We start from the raw sequence: 18,137 nt of genomic DNA on the forward strand, positions 1-18,137 counted from the left end.
TTTTTGTTAAACTGGTTTCACCACAATTGCCTCAAGGAATGCTGTGCCTCCTGTTTTCCAGCCAAGCATCCTGTCAGTCAGGACATTAACTTAATACATTTAAGAATCGTGGCACCTAAAGCCCTCTGACTTCATCTTGTGATGTACAGTACAGTTTTGACACACCTTCTCACTCAATGTGTTTTCTTTATTTTCATGACCATTTACGTTGGTAGATTCACACTGAAGGCATCAAACCTATGAATGAACACAGGGAGTTATGTACTTAACAAAAAGTTGAGACCTGGCCCAATCCAGATGGTTTGGGGTGAGCTGGACTGAAGGCAGAGTGAAGGCAAAGAGGCCAACAAGTGCTAAACACCTCTGGGAACTCCTTCAAGACTGTTGGAAAACCATTTCAGGTGACGACCTCTTGAAGCTCATTGAGAGAATGCCAAGAGTGTGCAAAGCAGTAAAAAGTGTGGCTGTTTTGAAGAAACATGTTTTCAGTTATTTCACCTTTTTTTGTTAACTACGTAACTCCACATGTGTTCATTCATAGTTTTGATGCCTTCAGTGAGAATCTACCAATGTAATTGGACATGAAAATAAAGAAAACACATTGAATGAGAAGGTGTGTCCAAACTTTTGGCCTGTACTGTATATTCCCATCTTCCTTCCAGCGAAGGGAAGGAAGCATCAAACCTTTTCCAGAGCTGCACCCATATCTGGATTAATGGCACATTGGCTGCTGTGCGTGTGACAGGCGAGCAAAAGTTTGTACAGCAGCCCAGTCAAGTCATCATCATCATCAGTAAAGTATGCAAATCCACAGTGAGAATCCCCAGTGAGCCGGTCGAGTCAGGTACACCTGTCGCCAGGTGAGCCGGTCGCAGTCCGCCGGCGCCGGGCTCTGCTGCAGGGGATCCGCGGCGCCCGCTTCCCGACCACGCCTGGCAGCGACGCTCAGGTATGGGGGTGGGCGATAGCATCTCGCCGGCGTTATCTCGCGCAATCACTCGTGCCAAAGTTCACGGTCGCTTTTCGTCGGTGTCCACAATACGCTCACGTGACGGACAGACGGGTTAATATTAACACGCCTAAAGGAACCCGTTTCTCGGGTCACCGGGCAGGATCGGCCAGTTTAGCCCCCTCCGGCAGGCGCGCTCCTTTATTTCCTCTCCGCGTTTCTGCCCCACGTACCGGCGTCTCGGGGCCGGACGAGCGCGCACTGCCGGCGGCTCTCGGGCGAGTTTGTAAAAGTCCGGCCTGATCTTCTCTTGCGCAGGGCACCGAGGGCGCGATCTCTGGCCGAGGCCACCGGCAAGGTTCGGCCATGGCCCAGTTGCCAAAGCAGTCAGCGGGGAGCGAGGTCGCGGAAGAAACCGTCCTCGTAGGGGACGCCTCCGCGGAGGAGCACGAAGTGAGTATCCCGAGGAGACCCCGAGATCCCCGTCCGCTGCTAATGAGCCCCCCAAGCGGTGCTGCAACTCTTATTGCCCGTAGATACGCGACAATAAACAGGGTAGTCAGGAGACGCGCTGTGGACAAAGCCGCTCTCCTCCACTATTTAACCATCACCTAAGCTGAATATGGTGAAATTGTGTCCTTTTGCCGGACAGCCCACAGCACAAGTTACAACTCCCCCTGTCCTTTGTCTCAAATCTGGCACGTCGCACCTGTGAGCCTTTTTAACCCGTTATTGCACTTGCGTACGATACATGGGTCGATGCATGTGCCATTTGTGGCGTTGCCGTCTCAGATACAGGAAATGTCACCGATGAAATGCATTTGTGTGGCTTCGATCGCCACTGCTGTTTAGTGGGTTTCACTGCCCCCTAGTGGGCGTGCACTGAGGTGGCCCGGTGTCACCTTTTTATTAAGGTTTAAGTGGGTGGACATAATGCTCTTGTCTCAAGCAGGGTTTGGACTGGTTGTTCGTGCCGCAGTACGCACCCACCAGTTATAAGCACAGGAACGAAGAATTCAGAAAGCTGTTCAAGGAGCTGCCGGAGACCGAGAGGCTGATAATGGGTGAGGCGATGGCAAGACCAGCAGCAATTTACATTTACAGCATTTATCAGACGCCCTAGTCCAGGGCGATTTACAATCAGTAGTTACAGGGACAGTCCCCCTGGAGCAACTCAGGGTTAAGTGCCTTCCTCAGGGACACAATGGTAGTAAGTGGGATTTGAACCTTCTGGTTCACAGGCGAGCGTGTTACCCACTAGGTACCACTGCCGCCCTAGAAAATCTGCCCGTCCACTATCTGAATCTGGCTGATTCTGGTTTACAGACTACCCATGCGCCCTCCAGAGAGACATCCTGCTGCAGGGACGCCTGTACCTGTCAGAAAACTGGCTGTCTTTTTACAGCCATGTCTTATGGGGAATGAAGGTGAGTTGGTGCTTCGGTAGTGCAACCAGTCAGGCCCTCCTGTGTGCAAAGGTAAGAGTTTTAGCTGCTGGTACCGGTCACTCCTTCTAAGATGTGCTAAATCGCCCGATATTCCAGATAGTGTTGAACCTGAGCCAGATCACAGCTGTGACAAGGGAGAAGACGGCCAGACTGATTCCTAACGCGATCCAGATTTCAACACGGACAGAAAAGGTACGGCAGCACCACAAGCTACACAACAAATGTAGCCTACAGTTTACACCCGATGGATATTGTTGGCATTTCAGCGCACAGGTTTTTTTTATTTGATTGTGTACTTCTTCATATTGCATTCTTGCACGTGTGGTTTTCTCAACAGTTGTTCTTGACGTCCTTCTCCGCAAGGGAGAAAGCGTTCCAGGGCGTCTTTCGGATGTGGCAAAATTATTTGCTGGACAAGGTAATACGATGAACCCTCTTCCATTTACATTTATCAGACGCCCTTATCCAGAGCGACTTACAATCTGTAGTTACAGGGACAGTCCCCCCCTGGAGACACTCAGGGTTAAGTGTCTTGCTCAGGGACACAATGGTAGTAAGTGGGGTTTGAACCTGGGTCTCCTGGTTCATAGGCGAGTGTGTTACCCACTAAGTGAAAGTGATTGTCACATGTGATACACAGCAGCACAGCACACGGTGCACACAGGCTTGTACCCACCCTAATACCCTCTTCCGATGTTTTATACATTTTACGCTTGATATATTAACGTAACTTCCTGGGTTAAACTTCTCCGTTTGTCTTGGCTTGCCGGTTCACACACCTTTTCGTGCCAACCTCGCACCTTCATACTTATTTGGTATGCAGGAATTTGTTTCTGGGTTTCTTAGGCTTTTTTGTTTTTTTTTTCACCTTCACAGTAGCGGTAAAAAATGTCGCCACGCCGCCACGATCCCTAGAAAGTCCAAGTCCCAGTTGGTCCCCGCACGCCGGCATTGCGAAGCGAGAGTTCGTTGACCTCGCGAGGTGTGGTTTATTTCCCAATACACACACACACACACACACACACACACACACACAAATAACAAAAGAACGAGCCAAGCACCGCGACCAGGCCCCATAAATTCTCCTTAAAGCGGCGTGTTCCCGGGTGACGGGACTGTGTGTGTGTGTGTGTGTGTGTGTGTGTGTGTGTGTGTGTGTGTGTGTGTGTGTGTGTGTGTGTGTGTGTGTGTGTAATGGGCGGCGCGGCAGCAGTCTGCCCGTCAGAACTTCCTGATTCGCGCCGCTCCTCGCTGACAGAGGGCCGGCATCGCGGCGGCGGCGGCGGCGGGGCGACAGGTGCGAACCGGCGGGCAGCGGACCAGCCAGCACGACGTAAGTTAGCTGGCCGTCTCCTAACGCGCGCTGTGGCAGCGTCGGCGGCTGTCTTCTTCAAAGCTCCAGCCTCGTTTTTGAGTTTAGTTGTATTTTTTTTTTTTTTTTTTTGTAAAGTCAGCGTTTGCGTTAACGCGGTGTCGCCTCTCGGGTGTCTGACGTGCGGAACCTTCCCGGCGGATTTTATTTCCCTCGTGTCCTCCTCCAATATCAATACCGTATTCATTCATCTGCTTACGTTTATGACATCATTGTTGTGGTACAGAAATTCCTTTCTGTTAAAATATATAATGTGTATAATTTTTACGCGGTAATGGAGCAATCATATTTGATGAGTGTTTGCTTACAGGCGCATTTTTTATTAAATTTTTTTTTTATCCCATGTGAGCTTTCTGATAAATAATTTTTCTTCGTCTAGCACCTAACAATCTCTGAGCATGCTCTTCACTGACAAGTTTGAGCCTTATCAGGGCTCTTAGTTTGTAAACTCAATATTCTATAGAAATCGAACGAGAATTGCTGGTGTCTTCCTCTTCTAAGTCGCTTTGGATAAAAGCGCCTGCTAAATAAAGTAAAGTAAAGTAACGCAAAGTAAAGCTTTCATTAGACTACCAGGAAGCAGAACTTCTGTCTAGACCCATGTGCCTCTACAAGTCCAGCAATGAACTTTTTGGTCGCCTTCTGCCCTTTCAGCCATTGACAAAGCAAGACCTGTGGCAGATGGTCAAACAGCACTATGGGAATGACTTGGGATTGAGCCATGAAGATATGGAAAGCTTACAAACGGAAGCAACTACATTAACCCCACAAAGGTACTGATCTGGTTTTGAGTTTAAAGGATTTGGTTATTACTATCTGCTCACTCTCTCACTAGCCATGGCCGGTATCCCTCATCAATGATCAATTTATGGTTAATCCATGACAAAAAATGCATTTGTCATTCAGGCGTATATGTTTTAGAATACAAGCATGTCATAATGGTTTGAGTGGTTTTAGGAAATAATATTATATATATTTATATATATATATATATATATATATATATATATATATATATATATATATATATTCAATAATGTGTGTTGCAGTGTCATTTTTGGTTCATGGTTTGAGTGTTACAGTGCTGTTATGGTTTAGTGCTGACTGAGAGGAATACAACTGCGAAACACATGATTAAACAATGATTTAAAAAAATTGTTGCATCAGTTTAGTGCCTTTTCCTTTGCTATAAAATAAAGAACTTTTATTACATTTGTGTAATGCAATACTGAGATCATTTAACTTCAAGCTCCTAATGACCTTAAATTGACCTCCAGTTAATTAAGAACCCTACTGTGTTTGTTTTGGGAATATTAGTGAACATGTTCTCTCTGACAGCATAACCATGAAAGCTGAGGACCAGAGCGGGAGACCAGAGAAGCCCAGCACGTTACGCCTCCAACAGGGGGAGCAGCTGCCCTACGAGACCAGCACCCCTCAGGGGGACGACGCGCCCATGTCTCTTGGTCTGCCAAGCCCTCGGTCTTCTAATGCGGTATGACCCTCTGCGTGTTGTGATGGACATCAGGGACGTTTAGTTACTGTCTGTGGGGGTAATGAGTGGTTTCTGTGTGCTACAGGAGGACACACGCAGTATGTCGTCCCGTCAGCACAGCCCTGTACCGTCTCTGGACCGCTTTGGGTCTGAGAAGTCATTCAAACCATCTCCCCTCTCACTGGACCTCAATGCCAACGAAGGCCACTTATCAGATCAGAGTCACTCGGACACAACAGAAGAGGGTGTGGCAGCCAGTCAGTAAATTGTTTGTGTGTGTGTGTGGGTGGGTGTGTGTGTGTGTGTGTGTGGGGGGGGGGGGGTGTTCTGGTATGATAGCTGGAAGGGTCTGTACAGAGATAGTGATTTGTTTTTATGTTCTCTTTTATAGTAGAGGACCGGGAATGTTTGTCCCAGGTTCAGGGCAGGCTGTTCGTGAACAGAGTTTTCCACATCGGTGCTGAGAAGATGTTTGAGCTGCTCTTCACCGACTCCCACTTTCACCGGAGATTCATGGATGTCAGGAAAATCAAAGGTTGTTTAACCAGATTTTCTGTATTGATTTTTAACCCCTCCCCTATTTCTCTGGAATAAAAATGGGAATAAGTCATGGAAAAGGATATTGTACTGGCATGAATGTGCTGGATTTGAATTTGCTCGAGTAACTGACATTGGGGGTCAATTGCAACTTATGTTCTACATTCAGTCCTGACTTCATTTTAGAGTGAACCCACTGTTCTTTGCATGAAGCAGTTGAGCTGTTCCAAAACCGGGACATTGAGTTATGTGGAACAAACACCGGACTATAAAATGCAGATCATGCCATCTATGTTTTGAATGTCATTGCACTTTGTTTACTGAGAACATTTTAATCAGATAGATGTGGAGACAACTAGTAGCATAACGTTCTCCATGTATCTCATAGACCTGAAGGGCTTAGTCAGTGTTTATCTGTTTTAATCTAATCTAAGGACCCAGCTGTTCCAGACATTATGTTCCAATGTTTTGTGCATCCGCCGTTGGGATTGGAGGAAAGAAGGCCTTGCTTTCTTCATTCTGCATTAAATCTTTATTAGCATTGTGTCACTACTAATTGCTGCTGACCTTGTTAGTTGTGTGTGTGTGCGCAACATATTGCAGATTCTGTTTGTCTAACATATGTTTGTGGCCCTCAGGGTTAAGCTCTACTCCCTGGCAGAGAGAAACATCTGGTTCCATGACGAGGAGTCTGAATTACACAATAACCATCACCAATCCACTTGTGGGCAAATTCTCCACTGCCACAGAGTACCAGGTGAGGTCTGGGTGTGTTTTTTTTTTTTTTTTTTTTTTTTAATTTATTATTTATTTATTTATTTAGTTATTTTTTTTACTTTCTGACTCCTAGTGCCCAATTAATAAAATGGGAGGAACCATAGGGATGATTTTCAGGTCTCAAACACCGTACTATCTACTTCTGGACTGTTTTAGCCACAATGTCATATGTCAGGTCCTCTATCCTGTCGTGTTTTCATTGCTTTGGTCTTCTTTAAGTCCACTTCATCATCCGTCTATCTAAACATGACCTCTTTTAGTCATCTCAGGGCTGCATGCACTACCAGACGTTTCAGATTGTGTGACAAAATGCAGTTTAATTCTTCTTCAGTTCAAGTTTAAATAAATAAACATTTTGTATAGTTTATAAATGTGTCGATTTACTGTTAATTAGTACTTGTTCTCATAACTGTTTTTCAGACTCTGTATAAGGAGTCCAGGGAGGGACGGTACTACATGGTAGATGCAGAGGTTTACACTCATGATGTCCCATACCATGACTACTTCTACACCAAAAACCGCTACTGCATAATTCGCAGCTCAAAGAGAAAATGTCGCCTCAGGTAAGCATGATAAAACTGAGGTTTTTTTTTTTTTTTTTGCTTGTAGTGTTCTGTGAATTTTTAAAAAATGTTGTTTCTCCAAATGTTCTTTGGTTTGCCAGGGTGTACACTGATGTAAAATATAAGAAGCAGCCATGGGGTTTGGTGAAGTCCTTCATCACCAAAAACTCTTGGAGTGGTCTTGAAGACTATTTTAGACACTTGGGTGAGTAGACGCCATTACGTTTTTTTTCTCTCCATTTCCTTGCTCTTTTTCTGGCATCATGTTCCATCATGTACAGTATGAGGGGCAATAAGATGAAGTGCTTCTCTCTGCAAAACACTGCACACTCATTTTTGTTAGTGTGCTGTGTCATTACCCTCTGGGTTGATTTGGGGCAGTGGAAAGGAAAAGGACCCATAATCTGAAGGTTGCTGGTTCGAATCAAGCAACCAAGTTGCCACTGAGCAAGGCACTGTGCCCACACACTGCTCACTGTGTGCCGGTCATGCCTGCCCACTGCTCAGGAAGGTGATTGGTTAAATGCAGAGGACACATTTTATCGTGTGAACCGTGCGCTGTGCTTTCACAATGGCAATCACTCCACTTCATTTGTGAAGTGCATCAAAAGATACACATTCTCCAAAATGGATTTAAATATTTTTTCCCTCAGAATTCTACACACAACACCCCATAATGACAACATAAAAAAATGTTTCCTTGACATTTTGAGACGTTCAATCAGACTCAAGTCTGGGCTCTGGCTGGATCACTCAAGAACATTCACAGTCTGGTCCTGAAGCCACTCCTTTGCTGTGTGCTTAGGGTTATTGTCCTGCTGAAAGATGAACTGTTGCCCCAGTTCATGCGCATTTTGGAGCAGGTTTTCATCCAGGATGTCCCTGTACATTCCTGCAGTCTTCTATACCTCAATCCTGACAAGTCTCCTAGTTTCTGCAGCTGAAAAACATCCCCACAGCATGATGCTGCTACCACCATGCTGCACTCTAGGACTGGTGATGAGCGGTGCCTGGTTTCCTCCAAATGTGACTCCTGGCATTCACACCAAAGACCAGAGAATTGTACTTCTCTGAAAGTTCTTTAGGTGCCTTTAACTAAGGAGTGGCTTCCATCTGGTCTCCCCTGTCCACAGAGAACCTCTGGAGCTCTGAAAGAGTGACCATCGGGTTCTTGGTCCCCTGCTTAATTAAGGCCATTCTCCCCTGATTGCTTAGTTTAGGTGGCCGACCAGCTCTAGGAAGAATCCTGGTGGTTTTGAACTTCTTCCACGGATGATTGAGGCCACTCTACTCATTGAGACATTCAAAGCAACCAAAAAAATTCTATAACCTTCCTCAGCTTTGTGCCACAAGATAATCCTGTTTTGGAGGTCTACAGCCATGTCCTTTGACTTCATGCTTGGTTTGTGCTCTGTCACGGTCAACTGTGGGACTTTATATAGACAGGCGTGTGCCTTTCCAATCAACTGTTTTTTTCCCACAGCTGGACTCCAATTAAGCTGCAGAAACATCTCAAGGATAAACAGGAAGCACCTGAATTTTGAGCTTCATGGCAAAGGCTGGGAATACTTACCTAGACTTTCTCAGTTTTAAAAATGTAATAAATTTGCCAAAACCTCATGTAAACCTAGCTCTGCCAACTGACCACCGGTGAAAAATGTCCTTTTCCTGGATCTTAAAGCTATATGAAAAAATTGTCCTCAGGTTTATACTTATTTGCCAAATTTAATTGCGTGTAGTGGTGGCCTAGAGGCTAAGGAAAAGGACCAGTACTCGAAATGTTGCTGGTTCGAATCTCAAACCACTGAGGTGCCACTGCCAACACACTGCTCCCCTTCCATTTTTTTTGTGTGCTCCTTGTGCTGTGCTGCAGAGTTTCACAATGACCAAATATGCTCTTTTTCCTTTAATTAATAGAGAAAATCTCAATTTTTTTTTGTTTAATAAATGTATATAAACAGAATCAGAGCTTCTGGAGGAGGAGGCGGCATTGACCCAGGGTGCTGGGGATGCAGGCAAAGTGGGTGGATTGCGAAGGAGGAGGAGGGCATTCAGTCGCACCTTGCAGGACCACATGAATCCAGGGAAGCAGTATGAATCTGAGCAGCTCAGGGATAACACCATGGGTAAATATGCATTCTATCATTAAAGAGATATATTGGTGAAATCAATATGGATTCCAATGGGTGCCTAAAAATTGCCAATAACTTGGTGTGAAAGAGAAAATGTTTTTAAAACTTTTGTCTAGCATGTAATGCTTTTTTTGCAGCTCAGTCGACAACGTTTTCTTTAATATGGTAGAAATCTCTCTGCTTTTCTAAAAACTATATGAAAATATTTGTAAGAGGTTTTCTCTTTGATTGTTCATATTTATTTGTCTCACTCTGGACTCATTCTTTTTAGGTACCATGGACACAAAGGCAACTCAGAGGTGGAACATAGGCACCATTGTCGTTGGAATGAGTTTCATGTGAGGATAGTGAAAAATTTACACACAATCATTTTAAATGCGTTTTGAATATGTAAATGGTAGTCTGCCACAACAGGGTCTAGGTCACATGTGGTCTGACCACAGCATCTATGTTTATATGCTCTTCCCTTTGTCTTAGTCTTCTGATCCTGACTTTACTGAATTTGGGATTATTCTTTAAACTGTGGGCTATGGAAGATGTGGCACATCGCATGTATTTAAGCACAAAGCATCGCCTGAGGGAGAGAACAGAGTCCAGGTACTGGCTTTCTTATATATAGTAGAAATCACAGGGTTTTTCTCTCTCTGCTATACAAAATATTGTCTTTTGTAACATACAAATGCTTTTTCTCTTTGTTGGTTCTCTGTAGTTTACCACCTGACCTTGGCCCCAGGCTGAGCCCCCCACACCGAAGTCACGATGAGACCCGTTTGCTGAAAGCAGTCCTGCAAGACTCAATCAACTTACTGGAGCAGGTGAAACAGAATTTCCTTCTGATGTTGTGTCTGGCATACGTCTGAAATGTTTTTGACTGGTAATCTCTCCAACTGCAGTTGCGTAATTCACTAGTGATGCTGCAAAAGAGCTTTCAAGCCCACAACAGGACTCAGCTTTGACCTTTGTGCACTATGACCTTTGGTCCAGTGGAAGTGGAGTTGCACCGTGGAATGACCCTTCACAAGGGTTCTTTTAAGCCCCACCCACTCAGGCATGTTGCTACAGAGACATCAATCCAAAGGGAATGGCATTTTCTTGAGTCTCTGTGTTGGTGTCATGTTTTTAAAGACTGATTCTGTATGCTGTAGACCTACAGGTCATGTAAGAAAGAGCTGGTTCACCTACAACGATTTGAAGCTGCCTAGAGGTCAGCCAGTCATCCATTATTTGCAGAATTTACACAATTTCACTTGCTATCCTGTAACTTGTGCCTACAATTTCTCATGCTTGTGACCGTATGCAATACTTCCTGTATTTCACAGTCTATATTCCTCTCTTTAATTGGCCAGTTCAGTGCATTGCAAAAGTAAAATGTTAATGAGTCAAAATCAAATAAATGAACTTTAATTTCAGGCAGCAAATAACAATGCATGCCAGTCATTTTTTTGTAATTCTGATTTTGTTTCTGCTTTCACACAATATTCCATTGCAGTTACCTAGTTTGTTTTATCATTAAGAAAAGTTTACATGTGGGGTTATTTACTGGAACCCAGAGGAATAAATTTAATATAATATGTATTGTCGTTTTTGTTCCACTACATTTAAATGTAATTCCATTAAATTTAAAAGAACAATTTATTGACTTTATGCAATACAAGTAATATGACCTTGTATATATATACCTTTCTGTATATAGTGTGTGGTGTTTTTTTTTTTTGTTTTTTTTTTTTTAAATCCATATAGTTCCACCAATCAGACTGATGTTTTCTGAAACTCAGTGGACTTGTTCTTAAATTAAGGAATTGTTCTGGTGGACTTGCACAGTTAATGGCCCTCTGCTGAATCTGGAGCAAATCAGAAAGATTTAATGTTTTATGGTCATGTAGCACTGCTGTTCCTAGAACAGTTAGTTCAGATGTTTACGTGGACTACATTTTCAGTGATGGTATGCGAGAAGTGTGGTGGTGGTGGTTTATTTTTCACCTTTGCTGTTCTGGCAAATACAAAATGATGTTTTATTTAATATTTATTACACTGTATTGTTATATTGTTTTGCCCCAAATAAATACTTTTCTTTCTTTAAAATGTTATTTATAATGTTCTGGGCCAACCGCTGGGTGGGAAATCTTAAATACCTTATGGGAGAAGTTGTAAATGTTCATCTAGAAACATCTAGTAATCTGGCAAGGATCAGGAATCATGCAAAATCCTTAATTGGATATGAGGGTCTTGAACTTCTTTTATTCAAAAAGAGACCAATACATAGTACAGGCCTAAAGTTTGGACACACCTTCTCATTCAATGTGTTTTCTTTATTTTCATGACCATTTACGTTGGTAGAAAACTATGAATGAACACATGTGGAGTTATGTACTTAACAAAAAAAGGTGAAATAACTGAAAACATGTTTTATATTCTAGTTTCTTGCTCTGATTACTGCTTTGCACACTCTTGGCATTCTCTCGATGAGCTTCAAGAGGTCGTCACCTGAAATGGTTTTCCAACAGTCTTGAAGGAGTTCCCAGAGGTGTTTAGCACTTGTTGGCCCCTTTGCCTTCACTCTGCGGTCCAGCTCACCCCAAACCATCTCGATTGGGTTCAGGTCCGGTGACTCCACATGTGTTCATTCATAGTTTTGATGCCTTCAGTGAGAATCTACCAACGTAAATGGTCATGAAAATAGAGAAAACACATTGAATGAGAAGGTGTATCTAAACTTTTGGCCTGTACTGTATCTAGCAATATTCCGGTCGCCAGAAGACTTGAATGAGCGACAAGCCCGCATGGGCGGGGAGAGTGAAGGGTCGGCGGACGCTGACGTCAGGACGCAAGTGGGCGTGGCGCCAGGCGGGGCTCGGCGCCGAGACGAAGGCGACGACGCGCCCGGCGCTGAAACTTTCTTTTCCCCCCCAATCACTACTATTTTTGCGGAATCAACTGTCCGCCTAACAACCTGTCTTCCGTCTCGCCGACATGCCGGTCCCGTACCTGAGCGGGGAAGACTGCAGCGCCGTGGCGGCCAGGTAGGAAATTCGCGTTTTATGTTGTGCTGCTTCGCTTTCAACTTTAGCCATTTGTCTACACGCTGAATCCGCAGAACAGAAGGAACGAACAGACCCAAGGTGTGGCCAAGCTTTTTTTTGTTGTGAGATTGGGAACGCTAATCAAACCATTATTATTTTTAAATGACGCCCGAATCGCAATTATAAATCGATTCCGGATCGTCGTTCCTTGACACCGTAGTGTAATATTGTGATTAAAATATTAACACCATTATTTTCGTCGATGTTAGGAGGCAGTGTGACCGCAGACTGGTGTCGCAGGTGTCACTCGATACTGAGCGAAACCCGCAGGCGGTCTCTGTTGCACGAATACGATCCGGGCTTAAATGACACGTGAATAAGCGATGCGCTTGCAGCCCGTGTTTCTGCCTTCCTCCTCCTCCTCCTCATCATCGTCGTTCTTGCAACAGTGGGTGTCACCAGCCAGAACACACCACCCCTCTGCTACGCTCCCTCCACTGGCTCCCAGTAGCTGCACGCATCAGGTTCAAAATACTGATGCTGGCCTACAAAGCCAAACATGGTGTAGCCCCATCCTACCTCACAGCCCTTATTACACCTCACACTGCACCTCATATACTCCGAGCCTCCAGTACTGCTCGCCTGGTCCCTCCATCTCTGAAGGTAAAAGGAAGGAAGATCTAGACTCTTCTCCGTCTTGGCCCCTCGGTGGTGGAATGAACTTCCCCTCGAGGTCAGAACAGCTCAGTCACTGAGTATTTTCAAACAGCAACTCAAGACCTTCCTCTTTAGAGAATATTTAGATTAACTTCTTATTGTCTGACTTATGTATAGAAACTATAACAGTGTGAATTAAAAGATTGTATTAATTGTTGGGGGTCCTAGTGAACCAGAATTGATCACTTCATGATGGCACGTTGTAAGTCGCTCTGGATAAGGGCGTCTGCCAAATGCCTTAAATGTAAATGTATAAATGTAGCGACCTTTCACCCTGCGACAAGAGGACATTGGTTGGAGAACTAGCCCTGCTGCTGGCCCGGGGATCTCCATACCAGCCATAATTTTTGCTCTCCAACCAGCGTGGACTTTTTGTTGGCTGTGTTGGTGGTTTTTGTGTTATAAGTGTGTTTACCATGTTTTCAGGCTTTGACAGCTCAGCGCACAGGGCTCATCATGAAGAAGAAGAGCAGTAAGGAGCCGGACCCAGATGAGCCCTTATGCTGCTGTGAGTATTTGGACCGGCGTGGGGGACGGAGCCATATTGCAGCATGCTGCTGCGACTGTGAGGACCTGGACGAAGCCTGCGACAGGTGAGGTCACTGTGACACTTCTGCTGCTGTTGAAAGGACTTTATTTATCTGTGTAGCTGTGATACATGTTTAGAATGACATTTTTCTGAATAATTAAGTGGCTAAATGTTTGGCAGATCTAAATGTGTGGACATTTACATTTACGGCATTTATCAGACGCCCTTATCCAGAGCGACTTACAATCAGTAGTTACAGGGACAGTCCCCCCCTGGAGACACACAGAGTTAAGTGTCTTGCTCAGGGACACAATGGTAGTAAGTGGGATTTGAACCTGGGTCATAGGCGAGTGTGTTACCCACTAGGCTACGACCACCCTGGAGCGTACGTACTTGGCATTGGGCGTCTTGAAGCCCTTCATTAGAGCCGCTGCTGGATATTTTTGGATGGTGGACCACGCCTTTACTTCTGTCAAATCACCACAAGAGCTCATTGCTGGTGGTGTGTTGATATCTGGTCAGCCATGGTCCTCTGTCCAGAAACTGATTGTTGATTGAGGGAATAGTGGGCTACCAACAAATTGTGCGGTCTGTCTAAACTCTGCACCTTATAATTGTGTCTTGAAAGCAGGGGTTTGAATATACTTGCTGTGAGCTATGTATGCGTATCCGTACACAGTTGCGATGTTAACATTTGGATACGGACCACGGCTGTACGTACGTATGCCTTAAGATTGCATTAACAATGAGTATCTGGAGAGAAGAGGCCACAGAATAATTTTCTTTCTCGCTGACTGTCTTCTGTATGTGTAAATTGCCGCATGTCCTTTATATTTTTCAATAAACAACGAATCACATTTGATTCAATTATCATCAGAAAATAACTAGAAATAATTATAGGAAATTACAAGTTACTCTAATGCTAAACACGGAAAGACAAGAAAAAAATCACACCACCAGTCAAATCTTTAGACGCACCTACTCATTTATGGGTCTTGTATTTTCTACATTATAGAACAAAACTTGTTATAAAAAAAAATAAAAAAATCAAACAAGGCAAAAAGTTGAACATTTGAGTCTCCAAAGTTTTTGCTGTGATGGCAGCATTTCACACACTTGTCTTCTCCCCACCACCTTAAGTTAGACAACGTGACTGTTTCCAACAGTTCTGAAGGTTTATGCTGAACACTTTCTTATCATTCACCATGTTAATGAGCATCATCGGTGTGTCCAAATGTTTGACTGGTCGTGTGTGTCAGAAAGGACCTGAATACTTATTCAGGCAGATAAGGAAGCAGACCTCTAATCAAAAGGTTGCGGGATCAAATTCCGAACCGCCAAGGTGCCACTGAGCAAGGTACCGTCCACTGTCATGGCTGCCCACTGCTCAAGGATGATGGGTTAAAAGCAGAGGGCTGACGTCACACTTTTTAAACACTCCAAAAAATGAATGAGTGCAAATAGTAGATGATTTATAGAGTGCATATGAAGTGCCTCATTGCTGTAATCCTCTAAACTGCAGGTGGATGAAGAGGGAACCCCAAAAGCCAGACTCTCTGTCTCAGGTGGTTGCCACGGTGACTGATCGACTGAGAGTGCCCTGGTTGACGGGTGCAAAGCGCATTGACTTGTCGCTGCTCCCACCTCTCATTCTGCTTCCTGTTCTGCTCCACATTGCTGCCCTGCACCTCCTTCTGGGAATCGTAGTCCTGACGTTGCTACCCGGCATGGTGCTGTGGTATTATTATTTCACACATCGCAAGAAGGGCCGGACCCTCTTCTTCCTCAGCCTTGCACTCTTCTCCCTGGCATACATGTACTACCTCTTCATTACTGAGGTTGTGCCTCAAGGCAATGTCAGCATCCTGCAGATGGGTGTCGTGACATTCGGCGTGGTCCTCACCCTCGTCTCCCTCACTCTTACCAAGAGAGGGCCCGGCTTCGCGAGGCCCTGTTCAGCCGACACCCACAGCACTATCACGTACCACACCCCTTTGCCTGACAGAGACTCTGCCCAACTCGATGGATCTAGGCACCAGGTGGTGATTGCCAGCAGGGGGAGCCCACTGCAGCAGAAAGCTAGCAAAGTGGTGGTGGAGGCTGACAAAGAGCAAAATGACATTGTAAGAAAGAACTGGTGCCACATTTGCAGGATGGTCCGGCCCCCCAGGGCAGGACACTGCCGTATCTGCAATACCTGCATCCAGCGTCTGGACCATCACTGTGTCTGGTGGGTTGGGGCATTAAACACAAGTGCTTAACCAGCATGGCCTCTCTTGTTCATTCTTTTCTCTTTTCTAAGCGCTACACAACATAACAGCTTTTGCAGCATTGTTCATATTGAAGTGAATGTTTCTATAATTTCGTCTTTATTTTAGACAGTAAGCAAACATCTTCCGGTGCTCAGTGCAGTGTGTTGTCTGTGTGTTGTGTCGGTCACTGCTGTGGCAGGATTAACAGCTGTGTGGGCCAGGCAAACCACTGCAGCTTCCTGATGACGCTCCTCCTCTTCCTGTTAACCTCTTTATACGGGATCAGCTTGGTTCTGCGGAGTGTGTGTCCCCATGAGAACCTCCTCACCGCCCTGCTCTACTGCCCTGGGGTCTACGATCAGTACAGGTACACACACACACTCCTCCACAAAATATCAGAGGACTGATCACTGTCACGTCCTTTTAATAATAACACTTGTAATCCTTTTAATACCCGTGACCCTGGGAAGAACAAGTTATTCTTATTAGAGATAAGATAGACTATTAACTGCATTACATTACTCATCGGCTTATGTAGGACACTGTGCAGTAATAAATCTACACAGGTGAATGTTTTGCAATCCAATGTTAAATTGAGCCCCTCGGAGGTGTAGTAAATTGTTCCTTTAGGACCTGTTATGTACTGTCCCAGATAGATTCCACCTAATGAGCTCAATACCCTTGTCTGCATGTATTTGTGACTTGAATGTTTATACATGAGGGGGAACAGAGGGTGGTTAACAGCCCATCCGCTCAAGGTCTTCATTAGCCTGACTTTTAATGCTAAGAAGATTTATTTTTTATAGTTATAGTATCTGAATTTGAGTGTGTGGCTGCATATGATCAGATCATGTAACTATGCCTGTGTTCTGTTCAGCTCGGCACTGTCCTTCACCTGTGCCTGGTACAGCAGCATTGTTACAGGTGGCATGCTTCACCTGCTGGTCCTCCAACTCATCAACATCAGCTATAACGTGACTGAGCGTGAGGCCAGACTAGCCGTACGGGAGAAAACGGGACGCAGTCTTCTGTGGGGGCTCATCATTGACACTGGGCTGTACTCAAGAGGTTTCTGTAGCAACTGGTTGGAGTTTCTTACCATGGGTAGCGACAGTGAGCCTACCCTCACAGACCTGGTTTGACCCCATCAGCTCACCACCCATGCTGACTTCGAGAAGGCAAAGAACCTGTACATGTTAAATAACTGCTAATACAAGACCAAAATTGAGTACTTTTGCACCTGCTTGTTGTCTGGAGGATGTATGTGTTGTGTTTTCTGTCCAGGAGGTGGCACTATTGATCCAGTTTCCCCTCATTTCTGAATCTCCTAACCTTTGCTTGTGGGCACCCAACTGGGAAATGCAGTGTTAAATCAGGGCAATGGATTTAGTGTTTACTCTGCTCTCACACGGCAGATTCAATTGATCAGCTAATGTACAGAGCTACAGGCATGTTTTACTAAGTAATTCTGTTGGGCTGAGATTTAAACCACCAAGCAACAGATGAGGAAAGTAGCACTGGTTTGGACACCAATGAGAAATCCAGCTTTTAACAAAATTCTTTGTGATCCATGGTGTATAAAGCACAGGAAACAGCTGTTCATATTATGCCGTCTAATGTTCGTATTAAACCCATTACCACAACTAACCAGTGCTGATGGACCACTGAAACTGAGGTTGTGTTGGCACTGTGTCACCATAACTACATTTACACTTTTTGGGTTTGAGAGCTGTCAAAAAGTTAAACCCCTGTGCCTTATTTTTCCACTGAAGTTCAACAAACTGCATTCTGAAGGGGAAACTCCAACGCTGCATGACCTGCTTTCTGTCGCAATTCCACTGACAATTCTACTGGAATATCTTTGGGGAAGAGATCTTGTCCCTGTTGAACCGAGCAATAGACCATGCACCATAGCCTACTTTGCAGTTGTCGAAGGTAGTAACATTGTGTAAATTTCTGTTTTGTGGTTCAAATTAATAAACAAGAACCTGTGTGTTTTAATAGTTCTGTTAGAAATATTAAAATAAGTTATTTCTGTATGGAAATTCTGTGTTGTGTTTTCAATTGTTAAAATGTTATTTAAAAAAAACTAGCTAGAAAAGGTAGGACCTTTTGAAGGGGGCAAAAATGCAGGGGACATTTGAGCTATAAAAATATATACAACCTTTTCCTGTTGCTTCTTCTGATCCCACCGCACTGAGTGCATTGCAAAAAGTGGTTTAGCTTGTATTTCCTTTTATGTTCCTTTTGACGAGGCTGTCATACATTTATTAAAGGGAATGTGTCTTCAAGAAAAAATGCATCATTAGAAACATTAAGATCATCTGCGTATGCAAGGTGTTTCAG

General features: G+C 44.5%; 2 protein-coding genes across 4 annotated transcripts; both read left to right on the forward strand.

Moving 5' to 3' along the window:
* The first annotated feature begins 827 nt into the window (after nt 1-827).
* gramd1c (GRAM domain containing 1c) lies at nt 828-10,694 on the forward strand. 3 transcript variants are annotated; one of them, XM_028968611.1, is made up of 18 exons: nt 828-949; nt 1,268-1,402; nt 1,902-2,013; nt 2,276-2,376; nt 2,494-2,589; nt 2,735-2,815; nt 4,424-4,542; nt 5,108-5,264; nt 5,350-5,521; nt 5,656-5,799; nt 6,440-6,558; nt 6,999-7,141; nt 7,243-7,346; nt 9,103-9,267; nt 9,545-9,611; nt 9,751-9,870; nt 9,983-10,088; nt 10,167-10,694. In XM_028968611.1, exons 2-18 carry the CDS (start codon nt 1,316-1,318, stop codon nt 10,227-10,229), a joined length of 1,956 nt encoding a protein of 651 aa, XP_028824444.1. In that variant the 5' UTR covers nt 828-949; nt 1,268-1,315; the 3' UTR covers nt 10,230-10,694. The 3 variants fall into 3 exon arrangements, with proteins under 3 accessions (XP_028824444.1, XP_028824449.1, XP_028824450.1); XM_028968616.1 differs by having other exon boundaries at nt 5,350-5,509; XM_028968617.1 differs by lacking the exons at nt 828-949; nt 1,268-1,402; nt 1,902-2,013 and having other exon boundaries at nt 2,358-2,376; nt 2,498-2,589.
* Nucleotides 10,695-12,114: 1,420 nt separating this feature from the next.
* On the forward strand, nt 12,115-17,836 carry zdhhc23b (zDHHC palmitoyltransferase 23b). The gene is made up of 5 exons (XM_028970154.1): nt 12,115-12,293; nt 13,437-13,603; nt 15,062-15,769; nt 15,991-16,158; nt 16,669-17,836. Exons 2-5 carry the CDS (start codon nt 13,467-13,469, stop codon nt 16,931-16,933), a joined length of 1,278 nt encoding a protein of 425 aa, XP_028825987.1. The 5' UTR covers nt 12,115-12,293; nt 13,437-13,466; the 3' UTR covers nt 16,934-17,836.
* The last annotated feature ends 301 nt before the right edge of the window (nt 17,837-18,137 follow it).

Source organism: Denticeps clupeoides, chromosome 2 (assembly GCF_900700375.1).
Source record: "Denticeps clupeoides chromosome 2, fDenClu1.1, whole genome shotgun sequence".
In the NCBI taxonomy this organism is placed as follows: domain Eukaryota; kingdom Metazoa; phylum Chordata; class Actinopteri; order Clupeiformes; family Denticipitidae; genus Denticeps; species Denticeps clupeoides.